At 43.7% G+C, this 14,413-nt stretch overlaps 1 protein-coding gene across 2 annotated transcripts in view; it reads left to right on the plus strand.

Moving 5' to 3' along the window:
• Nucleotides 1-520: 520 nt before the first annotated feature.
• The window catches only part of gabrb2b (gamma-aminobutyric acid type A receptor subunit beta2b), a gene marked incomplete at its 3' end in the record, with an annotated part of 124,377 nt that continues 110,484 nt past the window's right edge, over nucleotides 521-14,413 (plus strand). For both annotated transcript variants that reach the window (XM_080748389.1, XM_080748390.1), the window contains exons 1-2: nucleotides 521-605; nucleotides 1,297-1,364. In XM_080748389.1, coding sequence (XP_080604515.1) covers nucleotides 533-605; nucleotides 1,297-1,364 — 141 coding nt within the window. In that variant the 5' untranslated portion in view covers nucleotides 521-532. The remainder of the gene's footprint in view (nucleotides 606-1,296; nucleotides 1,365-14,413) is intronic.

Raw genomic sequence — 14,413 nt, forward strand, 5'->3', positions numbered from 1 at the left:
ATTTAGACTATCAGACCCCAAAACGTATAGAATATATTGCTGTCGTTGGACGAGATTTTGTCCACAATTCCATGCTGACAGCTGTATTGATGTTGGTGTCAATGGAGAGATAACAGGAAAACGTTGATCAATCAATTAATTTATTCTCTATATTGTTTAGACTTCTTGTAAATTATCTAAATGCCTAACACTAATTTAACCCTTGAGGGCGTAAAATGAAACCAAATGCACCCGTAACTGTCCATTTTTACGCAAAGAGTTAAATATCTATAATAAGGGTCCATTTGGTTACCAACTCTCCATCATTTATCTGGGGACCACCTGGAACCCCCTCCTCAAGGACCACTCGTGGTCCCCGGACCACTGGTTGAGGACCACTGTTACACTGTAGTCACTGTGGACATTTAGCCTACATGGACATCACATGTGGAAGAGATCCGAGGACGTTTCGCATTTAAACATTGTTGTTTCTCTCTTTCGATGTGTCTTTTTGTTCCTATACAGTACCGTCAAAGCCAATGACCCGAGCAATATGTCCGTGGTAAAAGAAACGGTGGACAGACTGTTGAAAGGTTATGATATTCGATTGAGGCCAGATTTCGGAGGTAAACGAACTCGTGTCTTATACCAATGACTCTTTAATTTGACATTGTGCCCTATTGTCAGCCGGCATAACACTTTAGTACTAGCCTTTTTCATTGAATAGGCTTAAGTAGGCTACATTTCTTGCAGGTGCAGCACAGCAGGGACCTTGCTTTTACACCTATCGGGGACAACTCGTTCCACGTGTGCTAATAGCCTAATAAACACATGCCATTCGACACCATGTAGCCTACTAGCACAATTAAAGCATGCCTTTTGGACGAATGGTCAAAACAGTAGCCTGTGCATGCACAAAGTGCATCTTGTTATTGGATGATAAGAATTGGACTACAATGTGACAACCAAGTCGCACTGCAGCTCTACGTGAGAATAATGTTCTTAGTCGCAGATTATTTGGATCGGGGGGACATTTAATTGAGATTATAGGCTAGGCTATTTGAGTAGCCTATTAGCCCATATAGGGATATAACTTCTCGGGGCATTATGCCCGACTATCAGGAGCAGCTGTGCGCGACACTGTGTAAACTAAAGTGTATCCCGGCTAACAATAGTCATTGTGATTCACATTAATTAAAAACGTGCCATTGTCTTCAAGTGAGTCGTGATACTGTGTCGCTGACCTATTTAAATATGTGTTTGTTTGTTCTCGTTTTTTTTCTTTTTCTTTTTTCCCTTTTTTTTTGGTGGCTTCAGGTCCTCCTGTCGGTGTTGGGATGAATATAGACATAGCAAGCATAGACATGGTATCAGAAGTCAATATGGTAAGTTGAGATCCCTTAATCATTACTTGATCAATGCTTTACATGCAGGACAATTTGGGCTTCTGTGCAGTGTGCAGAACCACACTGCCTGGGTGGGTGGGGGACACGACACCTCCCCTCCTGCCCTGCCCTGCCCTGGCTGCCACCAGGCAGGTAACACGGGATGCCCCCCTTCCAGTGCTGGGCTGTCAAAATGTTTGGGCTACTTTCGATTTGATGGAGTTCTAGACGCATTTCTTTTGTTTTTTTCTCTCTCTCCTTTCCCCCCCATTTTTTAGGGCAGGTCTAAGAGATTATGATTGAAATCTCTTTTAGCCTCTTTTAGATGCACCTGCGAACCGTGTCATCAGATGTTTGCCTTTAAGAGAGTGAGCTTTTACTTTGTGTGTGGTTTTGGGCTGTCCTAGATTAAAAAAAAGGGTCTTATAGCATAGGCTCCCTTCATAACATTTCAGCATCGCCTACGTTTCAGCCATGCATGCAGGTATATGTTATGTACATTAAGATCAAGATTAATACGATCTGTTTGTCAGTCTCCTTGTTCACATGTCATCATGCTATCACACTATAACTTGAAAAGTGTGACAGTGGCATGAGGAGATCAGGTCGTTTTGCTTCATACAAGAGCACCCCCCAGTGATGGTTTTTAAGTACTGCGCCTTAGTTTAGGTTAAAAAATAAATAAATAGGCTGAAACTACATTACTGATGAAGGTCACTCTTCTTGACATTGTCAACAAAGACACTTCAAGACCTTCTAATGTATTGGGGTTGGGGGGGGGGGGGGTCATAAGAGTAGACCATCGTCAACTAAATCCTGTCACAATTTCGTGGATTTGTTTGTTTATTTATTTATTATTTCAGATGACGTACATTTATTGGAGTTGCACTCATCAGGTTTTTCCAAACTGTGTGGAGATGGCACTTGCTTTTTCTTTCTTCTTTCTTTCTTTCTTTCGTTCTCTCTCTCTCTCTCTCTCTCTCTCTCTCTCTCTCTCTCGCTCTCTCTCTCTCTGTGTGTAATTCTATCTGTGATGTGAGTCATGAAGTGATGTCAGAGAGTGATTACACGCCGCCAGAGTATTTTTGGCAGTGGAGCCCGAAGGCTGTTGTTCCCGTTGTTATCTTTGTGTTGGAGCAGAGCGTGTTGATGAGTGGCGAGATGAGAGGAGGACGGTGCATTTGCATGTGTATTTGCATTGACGTGTAGAAGGAGTTGTTGGAGGGTCTAAACCCTCAGAGGGGGACACAGACACTCTCACAGGGGTGTCGTCGCACCAAATTCTGGGCCCTGGGTACAAGGATTCACTGTGGGGCCTCCGTGCTTTAACTATTGAAAAATAGCAGATATACAAGCTCACAGCGCGGCACCGAGTGCCGCGCTGCGAGCTTGTAGATCTGCTATTTTTGAAAAATCGTGAAAATCTTTGAATATTTCAAATCCTTCTAAGGTTTTTTTTTTAAAAACCTATGTTTCTATGTCAGTGGTGCTCAAACCTTTTCATGCGAAGGAACCCCAAAATGATATCTATTTGGCCACGGACCCACATCTCAAAATATTTAGTTCCAGGGACCCCCCAGAAGCAAAATATGAGTTACAAATGTTCGCTTGAAAAAAAAAATGCATACAGTATATTCAGATCAAGATTTGCACACGTTTTCACGATTTTTCAAAAATAGCAGATCTACAAGCTCGCAGTGCGGCACTCGGTTCAGGTACACAGGTATTGGATGCACTATGCATTCATATGGACTAAAGCATTTGTTCCCTGGCACATCTTTTCAAACGCGAGTACACAGGCTAATAAGTGTCAATTTGGGGGTCCATGAAAAAGTTTGAGAAGGACTGGACTAACCCATTTAGGCCTAACCTATAGAATAGGGCTAAATCAGAAATTAGCCTACAAAACAAATATGTTGCTACATACTGTACATGTACTGTAAGCCCCTCCCAAACAGCAAAATGTGTTCCCGGCCTGAATGGGCTAAAGCAGTGATTCTCAACGTTTTTAGAGCAGTGCTCCTGGAAGGAGCTAAGCTCCAACATCTGTCTTTGTCCAGGCTCTGAAGCGTGGCCTACATTTGGATTACATCTGGCCTACATCTTGGAACAAAGCGCTCAAAGTTTGTTGTACGCCCAGGGTCACATTGGCATTTATTGGCATAAATAGCACTGCTCATTTCACACTAGGTGTGATTTATTTATTTATTTAAAAGACCCCCAGTTTGATATGCATTAGATCTAAAATGGCCCTAAAATATTTGATGCTATATTTTATCTTTATAGGACCCCATCTGCCCTGTAAAATCCCCATTCGAAATTTAACTCGGAGAGTGTTGGAACCAAAATGGACCCTTATGGGTCAATCTCGTTCCATCTGTACACTCTCTTGAGTTAAAGAGCGTTTATAAGGGTCGATTCGGTAAGGTTCCCATGCATAATAATTTAACTCATTGCATGCCAGGCCCGATAGTCCCGAGATTTTTTCAATGTCTTTCCCTGCCAGGCCCGATAGTCCCGAGAATTTCCGCCATTTTGAAAAAAAAAAAAAAAAAAAAATCAAAAAAAAATTTTTTTTCAAATTTTTTTTTGGACCCCAAAAAATGTAGTAGGCATGATAGAAATCGCGAAATTGCATGTTTAACCCCCATAGCAACCCCATCTATCAAACATGGCAGCCATCTTTGTTTACATTTTAGGAAAACATAATGGCTTGTATCTCATGAATGCCTGAACGGATTTCCATTCGGATTTTTTTGTTTGAAAGCTGTGAGCAATGTGGACACACATGGTGCATTATCTAGGCATGGGTGTGCATGATCCGTGCACTATGAATTACATGGAAGTCTATGGAGACCAGTGGCACTATAGAGTACGAAGGTATTGTTAAATGGCGGGGAATGTGTTAAGGCCTCCTCATGGACTCCAGGGGGTCCCCGGACCATGTGTTGAGAACCAGTGGATCAAACCATCTGTGTAACCAAAAACATCCTGCCGCAGGGTCATTCAATGGACCCTGTAAAAGATCATACAGCTAAACCCCCCTGGCAATATGGATGTCCATCACAGCTACTGTAGCCTATCTGAGATCTCATTGATGTTGTTTTGAGAGTGGGTGTTTGAGTTGGAGGGTGTGTTGTGTCCACATGTGTGATGTGAACGTGGCACACTTTCAGATTCAGGTACGCTTTATTAGGTAAGAGTACGTTCATGGGTGATAGTAAAACAAGAAAATCGCATCTGAACTATTGGACATACTTACTTAGGCTGGACTCACACATATGCGTGAAACATCTTCTCCGTATCGTCTGAGAATGGCCACTGGGGGCGCCGTACTAATGCATTGTCAATGGAAGGTTGTTTGGTTTTTTTGTCGTTGCCGTGTCTCTAGCTCAACCACAGGCTGTCTTTTGGCCAAGAGACACGGCAACGACAAAACACCAAACAACCTTCCATTGACAATGCATTAGTACGGCGTTCCCAGTGGCCATTCTCAGACGATACGGAGAAGATGTTTCACGCAAATGTCTGTACGGCGCCTTCCTGCCCTTTCTGCTGGCTGGGATGCAGGGCAGCAACAAAGGATCTCCACTCCTGCCTGTTCTGACCTCTGGGTCAGTGTGTGTGTGTCTTATAGCACTGGTTCTCAACCTGTGGATCGAGACCCCCAGGGTCCCCAAATTATTTTGGGGGGTCCCCAGTAGGGCTGTCACAATTATTACATAATCGTCTAATCGTGATTATTTGACATTATCGCAATTATTTTGTCATAATCGTCATAATTGTGAATGTTGAAAAATAGTGGAAATAGCAGATCTACAAGCTCACAACGCGTCGCATCGCGACGCGTTGTGAGCTTGTAGATCGGCTATTTCCACTATCAATGTTATTTTTTAAGTAGTAAGTTGTCAAATATGTCAGTAATGTATTTGTATATTTAGGTTATGTGTCATATCTACCATATGCAACTTCAAAGCCTAAAAGTCAAACAGAAATGTAATTATCAACGACAAATACACAATTAAATCGTTAATCGCCAATTATTTGAGTGACAATTAATCGTCATGTAAAATGTCATATCGTGACAGCCCTAGTCCCCAGATGATTAACTTAATGTGCAACATTGTTTCCTCCCTCAACAGTCAACAAACCAACAGAAAGTTTTTTAATACCTCTAAAATGACAAATTAAACATTGGCCAAATTGTCAAATATTAGAGGCAGAAACTGTGAAAATGGCAGATCTACATGCTCACAACACATGTAGATCTGCTATTTTCACAATAGATCCGTGTTAGACAAAATGTAATTCCTTGACTCTTAGTTCTCTTCAGGGTGGGGGGCTCCCCAGTTAAAATATGATTATTTTGAGGGTCGCGGCCTGAAAAGGTTGAGAACCACTGTCTTATAGAACCAGGTGCTCTTGGGTCGGCCTCTTTCACGTTTACTGTCTGGTGTCCAGTGAAGGGCAGTTCAGGTGATGTTGTCCTGCTCTCTATAGCGGTTACATGCCCACTCCAAATCCACTGCCATCTCAGTGGCCTTTTGGTTAGAGTGACCGCCATGAGACTGGGAGGTTGGGGTTCGATATCCCTGGCTGGGTCAAACCAAAGACTGTAAAAATCTGACCCAGTGTCTCCCTGCTTGGCACTCAGCATCAAGGGTTGGGTAGCGGGGTTAGATCAACACTACTGATTACCGAGCATGGCACGGCTGTTGCTCACCGCTCCAAGAGATGGGTCAAGTTCAGAGAACAAATCTCATATACATACAGCAATATAATTATGTGTGACGAATAGTAGGACTTTAACTTTTGACTTTCTCATAAGTTAGAAGCCATGTCCTGTTTACACAGGCTAAGAAGATGTTGGTTGGATATGATTTGGGGTGCAGAATATTCTCAGTATTTTCCGTAGGCTTTTGGTGTGAAAGGTTGAGATTTTGTGGAGATTAGACAGGACAGTCTAAGCTTGGTGTTGGTGCTATTACTGGGCCAACTTCCAAGGTACCTATAGGTAGGTGAAATGATGGGTTGTGGATTTGATTTACTTTGATTGGTGAGGCATCATCAGCTCTTCGTTCTTCTTGTTTATTTTCAAACCTGCTTGCTTTGCAAAGGTGTTCAGACGACATGTTCTCTCTTATACAGTATAATGTTGACGTGCGTGTGACAGACCAAAGCCACGTCATCTGCAAAGTCGAGATCTTCCAATTGTGCGAAGAGAGTCCATTCGATGCCTGTGTGTGTGTGTGTGTGTGTGTGTGTGTGTGTGTGTGTGTGTGTGTGTGTGTGTGTGTGTGTGTGTGTGTGTGTGTGTGTGTGTGTGTGTGTGTGTGTGTGTGTGTGTGTGTGTGTGTGTGTGTGTGTGTGTGTGTGTGTGTGTGTGTGTGTGTGTGGGGATACTGTGTCTTTGATCTTCTCTATGACTGTAATGTATTCACATGATAGCAGCTGGTGTATAGCAAGAAGTGCACTCTCCTTTCTTCTCTCTTCTTTCTCCCATCTGGTTCTCTCTCTCTCTCTCTCTCTCTCTCTATGCCACTTTAGTTTTGTGAAAAGATGGAGCCACCCCCTTATCTTTTTTTTGTGGATAACCACAGAAGCTACAGCGGGAGGGAGATAATGGAGGAGGTGTAGCAAAAGTGGGTACAGTTGATCTAGCAGAACACTATTGACCATTATGTTAGAGGCCTAGGTCCAGCAGTGTTGATTTTGTCGACTTAAACTATGATGACAAATGTTTGTTGACTACCTTTTTCACTGGCGAAAACGAAATAAAAACAATAAGCTATGATGACTAAAACTATGACAATTTCGTCAACAAATAAATACTAGACTAAAATGTTAGGGAGGGACTAGAGGAGAAGAGACTTCCAGTAGAACTAAAAGACAAGTCGGTTTCTGTTTGCTCTACTCGGGTGAAAATAGCAGATCAACACTGACGCTCAGATGTGGCTCACATCATGTGCCCTGCAGCAGTGCCTGAACAACATCACTTGACATGCTTCATGATGCAATACAGTGACGATGTTTGTGTTTTTATTCAGACAGAGGCATGCTTTAACACTCAAATACCTGGAACGTGCCCGAGTCGTGTTAGATTTTAACCACTTTAACCACTATATTATGCCTTAACCATTGAAAAATAGCAGATATACAAGCTCACAGCGCGGCACTCTGCGAGCTTGTAGATCTGCTATTTTTGAAAAAACGTGAAAATGTGTGCAAGTCTTTGAATATCTGTGACCCGATCTTTGACCCGACTTCTAAATCCTTCCTCTAAATCAGTGGTTCTCAAACCGTTTCTTGTCAAGGACCCCCAAAATTGCAGGTATTTGGCCACGGACTCCCATCTCAAGATATGTTGTCCCAGGGACCACCCAGAAGCAAATATTTGAGTTACAAATGTTCGCTTTTAAATAGATATATTCAAAGACTTGCAAAAACAAATCTTGATTTTTCAAAAATAGCAGATCTACAAGCTCTTGTAGATCTGCTATTTTACAACAGTTAAAGCAGTCAATAATTCTAGCTCTAAATGGGTTAAGTTGAAAGATTACAGTGCGAAGAGCAGTTGTAGTGCTCTCGACGCTTCGGCCAAAGAATAGAAAACCAATCTAGAGCTGGAGCAGTTGGCACTGCAGCCAAAAAAATAACTGCCGACCTCTGCTGTGCGCCGACCTGTTGTCATCAGGTTGAGGTGTTGGCATCAGTTGCTTGAAGTTGCTTCATAACGTTCGTTTAGACCAGTCAGACTGCTGATAACTTTCTCTGTTCCCGCCTCTCCTATTGGTTGACGGGTTACTCTGAAGTGGCACTGATAAGTGCTAGGCGCCAAAAAGTGTCATGAGCAACCAAACGGCACGTTTTACAGGTGTCGAGAGGATACGTGGCTAAGCTACTGGTTCTCAAACGTTTTCATGTCGAGGATCCCCATAAGAGAAGACTTTTACGGCTCTAGCAGTGATTCTGAACCAATATAATTTCAAAGACCACCAGTTTGACGTGCATTAGGCCACAGACCCCCATTTAATGGCATTTCTATATCTGAGACCCCAATTTATAATGTAAAATCAATGTTAATTTAACTCTTATAGTGTACAAATGGAACCATTTGTACACTCAAGGACCCCTGGGTGTCCCCAATCAAGGTACTCTCAAGGACCCCTGGGGGTCCCCAGACCCCACGTTGAGAACCAATGGCCTATGCTCTGCCTTCACAAACGGTGCTTGTGTTTCTGCAGTGCGCAAGCAGATCCTCACCCCATTTCACCTCTACCCCTAAACCAAGTTTCAAGAAAGGGAGGGCCTCCAGGTGACTGGGCACAGTAGAGCATGTGAATATGTATGAATGTAAATGAGCTATGGTGTACAAAGCAGCAGGCCTCAGGTTATTACCGGCTCCACTGAGTCATATGGCACGCAGAAAGATACACATTGACTTCATGTAGCGAAGCCCGGGAGCCAGGTGCAGAGTGAGAATGCATTGGCCGGGTTTGTCACGTAATAACCCACGAAAGATCCTCCACTCCTGGGTGTCCAACTCCGAGGGGCTGGATGCGTATGACCCAGTCATGTTAGACTTGAGGGGGGGTCAGGCCCGGTAGCGGTATGCATATTTGTCTCGGTGTGAGAGGCCTGACATTCGCGCCCTGTCATGTGAAGAGGTCGCGATGGTGTTGGAGGGAAGGTCGTGCACCCAGCGGCGCTCAGGGTTCATACCACATGACTCAGAGGTGGACATGCACACGAGTACATTCTACACACACACTGAATGCCAATAGCATGTCAGACATGCAACTCAATGGACGACGGCTTGGGAAGCCATGTATCTCGGTGAGGAAATAGTAGAAAGTGGTGGGCTATAGACAGTTAACCACTTAAGCCCAATTGGTTTTTGTGTTTTCTTCACACAAGAAAGAACATTCTTTCAGATTAAATACTGTGCCAACCGTTTTTGTGGGAGAAAGATACTTGTGTCTAAGGGTGAAGCAAACGTATTATCCTCCTGTAAAAAAAGCAGAAACACCGTTACTGGTGCCAACAAAGGATGAGACGAGTTTATCGATCGCTCAGGAAGGCGCTCGGAATTCACAGCCCTCCATTTTAGGACCCCGGCACAATCGAAAGCTATACGCCGCCTTCTCCTTGTCCTAATGGACATCAGCAGAGATTACAGAATGGTATGCATGTGGATGGTCAATAAGAGTGAAGAATTTGAATGCACTTCTCCCTATCTCTACCTGACCTGAGAGCTTTAAAATGTTATTTATTCACATTGGTAGTGCTGTTATCTTAGTCTATTCAGCCTGGCGTCCTGTGGCTGATGCAGGCAGAAGCTGAGTAAGATATAGCTAGACAAGTTTTTGTCGATATTTCCGAAAACCAAAATTTGGCCATTCGGTGAATGATGTAGAGCAGTGGTTCTTATAGTGGAGTCAAGTGACTTTGTGGTTTCCTTTATGGGGGTCTAAATTGACACATACAAGTCTGTAACTCTGACAGTGTACAAATGGAACCAAATGGACCCTAGCAGGTCCATTTTGTTCCATTTGTATACTGTCAGAGTTAAGGAGAAACCTTGATATGTGAAAGTTTGAGAACCAATGATGTAGAGGTTGGAAAGGTGGACTGGAAAGATCAACTGACTCTGGTTTGTCACTGATCAGTAGTTTGGTTGATGTGTGTAATGTCTCCAGGTGATTATCAGAAACAACAGTACTGGTTTAAAACTCCCCTAGAGTTTGCACTGCTGTCTCACACCCAATTAGTAGAATAGTGTTGCGAACTTGCGACCAAAGTGTTTCATGGGCATCTTTCGTGGCAGTCTGCCAGGATGGTTTTGAGAAGACACTCAAGTTGACATTTTGGGTGGGGGTGGCGCTCAATGGAACGTAATGGGGTCATATTAGATTTTGCAAGAGGTGCTATCAGGTCACCAAAATCAATAGGGTTCCATAGCAATCCAGCCAGTAGCCAAGCCAGTAGTTTTCGAGGTATCCAGTTTGCGACAGAACAACACCAAGTGTCAAACACACTCCTCAATGGACTTCTTCCTTGGGGGTAGACAGGTTTTGAGGCGGTGCTATGGTGGTGATCTTGTGCACTAGGTATACTGTATTGCAGGGGTTCCCAAACTTTTTTGTCTCAGGCCACCCCATAAATATTTCTTTAATCCGAGGCACCCCTACATTATAATTTTCACTCAGCATCTTATAGCATATCGTAGTGAAAACAGCAGTGTTGTGTGCTTGTGCTTGTAGATCGGCTGTTTTCACTAATTTTGTGCGACAGTCTTGTATGATGAAGCAGGGCTTTGCTTTACCAAAAGACGTACACATTTGAAACTTGGAGATACGAGGTTTCTGCCCGACAGTGACGATATTTTAGTAATTTTGTTGCTAGGAAAACGTTGAGATAATAGCCATTTTGGTTAGAACTGACTGAAAATAACTTTGTACTTCAAGTTTAAAATGATAATAAATATTTTTTCAAGTGTCCAAATAAATCCCAAATATTATCAAATTATCTCGTGGCACCCCTGGACAGCCGTCACGGCACCCCAGGGTGCCCCGTCACCCACTTTGAAAACCCCTGCTGTATTGGCTGGGGTGATATGTTGGTGATCCATTATGTTGTATGGTCGACCGGAATGAATGTGAGGAGTTGTACATGTCACATGTGTCACCATGTGTCTTATTGGTTTTGTGTTGTCCAGTGTTGTGTTGTACTGTACTGCATTGCATTGCATTGCATTGCATTGAGTGCAGCTGGTCCTTGTCTCCATATGAGACAAATCTCTCCCGGGAGACACATTAAAATAACCTTGGCTTGAACCTTGAGCTAATGACTCTGTCAACACACAGTGTGAAGATATACAGACCGTAAGCAATTTAGAACACAAGAGGGGAAAACACATTATGAGGACATGCCTCCATTCAATATTGTGAACCGTTTTTCTCCTCGCTCTGAATAAGAATGTCATAGTGATAGAGCAGAAATGGAAGAACTTGAACAGTAAGGAAGCATCTGTGGTCACACATGTACCACGCACACACACACACACACACACACACACACACACACACACACACACACACACACACACACGAACATAAACCCTAATCTCTCGCTAGTCTCCAGTCATGTTTCGTCACAAGCGCTTGGTATAACGTGAAGTTAGCCTCCGGTTAAGTGGCTGTTCAGGTTATGTAACGGCTACAGTGAGGGTTTGGGAATGGGGGTTGGGTGAGATTCGGGGTGTTGGCAGGCGGGTAGGGTAGGGGGGGGGGGGGGGGGTTGGATTGTGGTATGAAGAATACCTGGAGGGATACCAGCCTCTACCAATAGGAACAGGGTTCCTGCAGCGCTGGTTTCTCTCTGCTCGAGCGACTGCGTAATGCTTGGCAACGGTTTGCCAAGGACAACTAGTCTCAGTTCAGTACACCCATTTCCAAGGCACTGCTTGCGTCACAACCAGGACCGTTTGCGTGTGTAGAGACCATGAGCTTGTTAATGCATTTATCACAGGACCCTAGACGGTTGGCTTTGTACTGTACTGTTTTCAAGCGAGTCCACAGCGGCGGGCTGTGGGCCTCCAAATAGTGTGTGTGTGTGTGAGAGAGAGAGCGAGAGAGAGATGGCTCAACCACCATCCAATTAGCAATTCTGCTTTTCTGTCACTCCATCTATCCTAATGTTTGCTCTCCGTTTTTCTACACTTTTGGGTCCATCTTTGCTGCCAACTGGCTGTGAAATGCCATGAATTAATAGCCTTGTAATCCTAGCATAATCAGAAGAGACTTGTAGCGTCGCCAGTGAGTCGTCAGTACCCCACAAGTGCACAGATGGCCGGTGGTTATATGTGGCATGGGAGTACACCCAGAACTTTGGGTCAGTGGACCATATCGTCCCTCATGATATGGGGGCTTGTGCCACGGGGTGGCATATGTGTCAAGGTGAGCATCCAGGATTGGTCCATTATACTATATATCCAACCAGCAAGTACCCAACATAGCTCATTCCCTTCATCGCTTGGCAGAGAGAATGGTGTATGCTAATGACGAAGGAACCTCCCATGGCCATCATCGTGACGCAAATATCTCCCTTCAGATGGTGCAAATTTCCTGTGAATTTAGCTATAGAGGGTATGCACATGCATAAAGTCAAGTGAATGGCAACAGAGTGAAACAGTGAGTTTAACATTGTTTAATGCAATCAGATAGGACTTTTCTGTTTGGATGTTTGGGCATCTCTCTCTCTCTCTCTCTCTCTCTCTCTCTCTCTCTCTCTCTCTCTCTCTCTCTCTCTCTCTCTCTCTCTCTCTCTCTCTCTCTCAATTCAATTCAATTCAAAGGGCTTTATTGGCATGAGAAAACATACGTTTACATTGCCGAAGCAGAAGTGTACACAATATAATACAATACAATCGGAACAAAATATGTACAGGTGAAAATAGTCTAACAGTTTTCATGCATCAAGGTTACGTGCGGGCAGAGCAGGGATATATACTATATATATAGAATGTTTTTTAAGGTGGTTGGGTTCCATTTGATATCCTTCTCCTATCACAGCAGCTCACGAATCTTGCTGCTGTGTTTGCACATTGTTTAACTTCACCCAGAAGGTATGGGAGTTTTTCATCATTGGTCATGTTTTCAAACTCTCCTTGGGTAGTTATGATCTGTGGGAAGTATGTGTCTCTGATGTCTTGGTACAGTGGACAGGCAGTCTCTCTCTCTCTGTCTCTCTCTGTGTCTCTCTCTCTCTCTCTCTCTCTCTCTCTCTCCCACCTGAGGAACTTGGCGGCAACCTGCTGGGCTTACCAACATATTGGGCTGGGAAAGGAAAGTGAAGCCCACGCGCGCAGAAAGCTGTATACATTACATACAGCCGGGTCATACATCATTCAGCGAGAACGTAGCAGCGAGCCCTTCGGAAGGCCTCCAGAGGGAGAGTCACAGGGGATGTGTGGAGGGAGGGATATTGGGAGCGAGAGAGAACTAGATGGATTGTGCGGGGAGAGAGTGCGTAAACAGCAACAGGCCCACCCTCCATCTTGCATTATTCATTGCTGGTGTGTTTGGGTACATGGAGATCTCCATGCAGAGCCTCAGTAATCCATTTAGATAACACCGATGTGGCGTGTTAAGGCAGAAAGACGACAGGCGACAGACTGTTCTTTTGTTTTTGTTTGTTTGTTTTTTCATAACGGCGATAAAGATACTTTATCATTAATAACAAGGTTTCTGTTCACTAGCGCAGCGGGTTGAAAGTAAAGGATGATGGGGAAGTGGTTGTAAGCGATCTGTTCTGCGTTATAGCGCCTTTATCCAAAGCACTTTACAACTGTGCGCAACTGTAAATTCATCCATCCACACACACACACACACACACACACACACACACACACGCATAAGATTTACATCCTATCCGGGTTCTAAACCTAGGGCAGTCACAATTATTACATAATTGTCTAATCGCAAATAATTTACATAATCACGATTATTTTTCATAATCGTTTCCATGTTGAAAAATGTTCATATATTTTTTGAAGGTAAAAAATTGTGGAAATAGCAGATCTACAAAATCACAACGTGTCGCATCGCATCAGCTATTTTTGGCAAAGACGTTTGGTGTAGAGGGGAAAAAAGAGCAGACTAAGTACAGTGAAATGTCAAGTTATGTATTGACGGTTCAAGTGGTTCACTACGTATCTGGAAACACAAATTGACACAAATCCAAAATACATTGATGATTGTGCTGTCAAACAATGAAATTACATGGAAGGTTGTGGGGGTCCCTGCTTCATCTCTCTCTCTCAACGTAGGGGTCCTTGGCCTGAAAACCTTGAAGATCCCTGTTCTATTGCATTAGCGTGCCCCACTAATGACCTTCAAAGTAGAGATGTTACCGTACTTACCGATCAATCGTCAATGGATCGGATCTGGCCGATCAAAGCGTGATCGGCGGCTTAGATCAAAAGGTAAATTCACCGATCCGATCGGATCGGTGCATCCGATCAACCAGCCGTTCAGTATGCCCACTTG

This window comes from Nannobrachium achirus (assembly GCF_963921795.1).
Source record: "Nannobrachium achirus genome assembly, chromosome: 19".
Lineage (NCBI taxonomy): Eukaryota > Metazoa > Chordata > Actinopteri > Myctophiformes > Myctophidae > Nannobrachium > Nannobrachium achirus.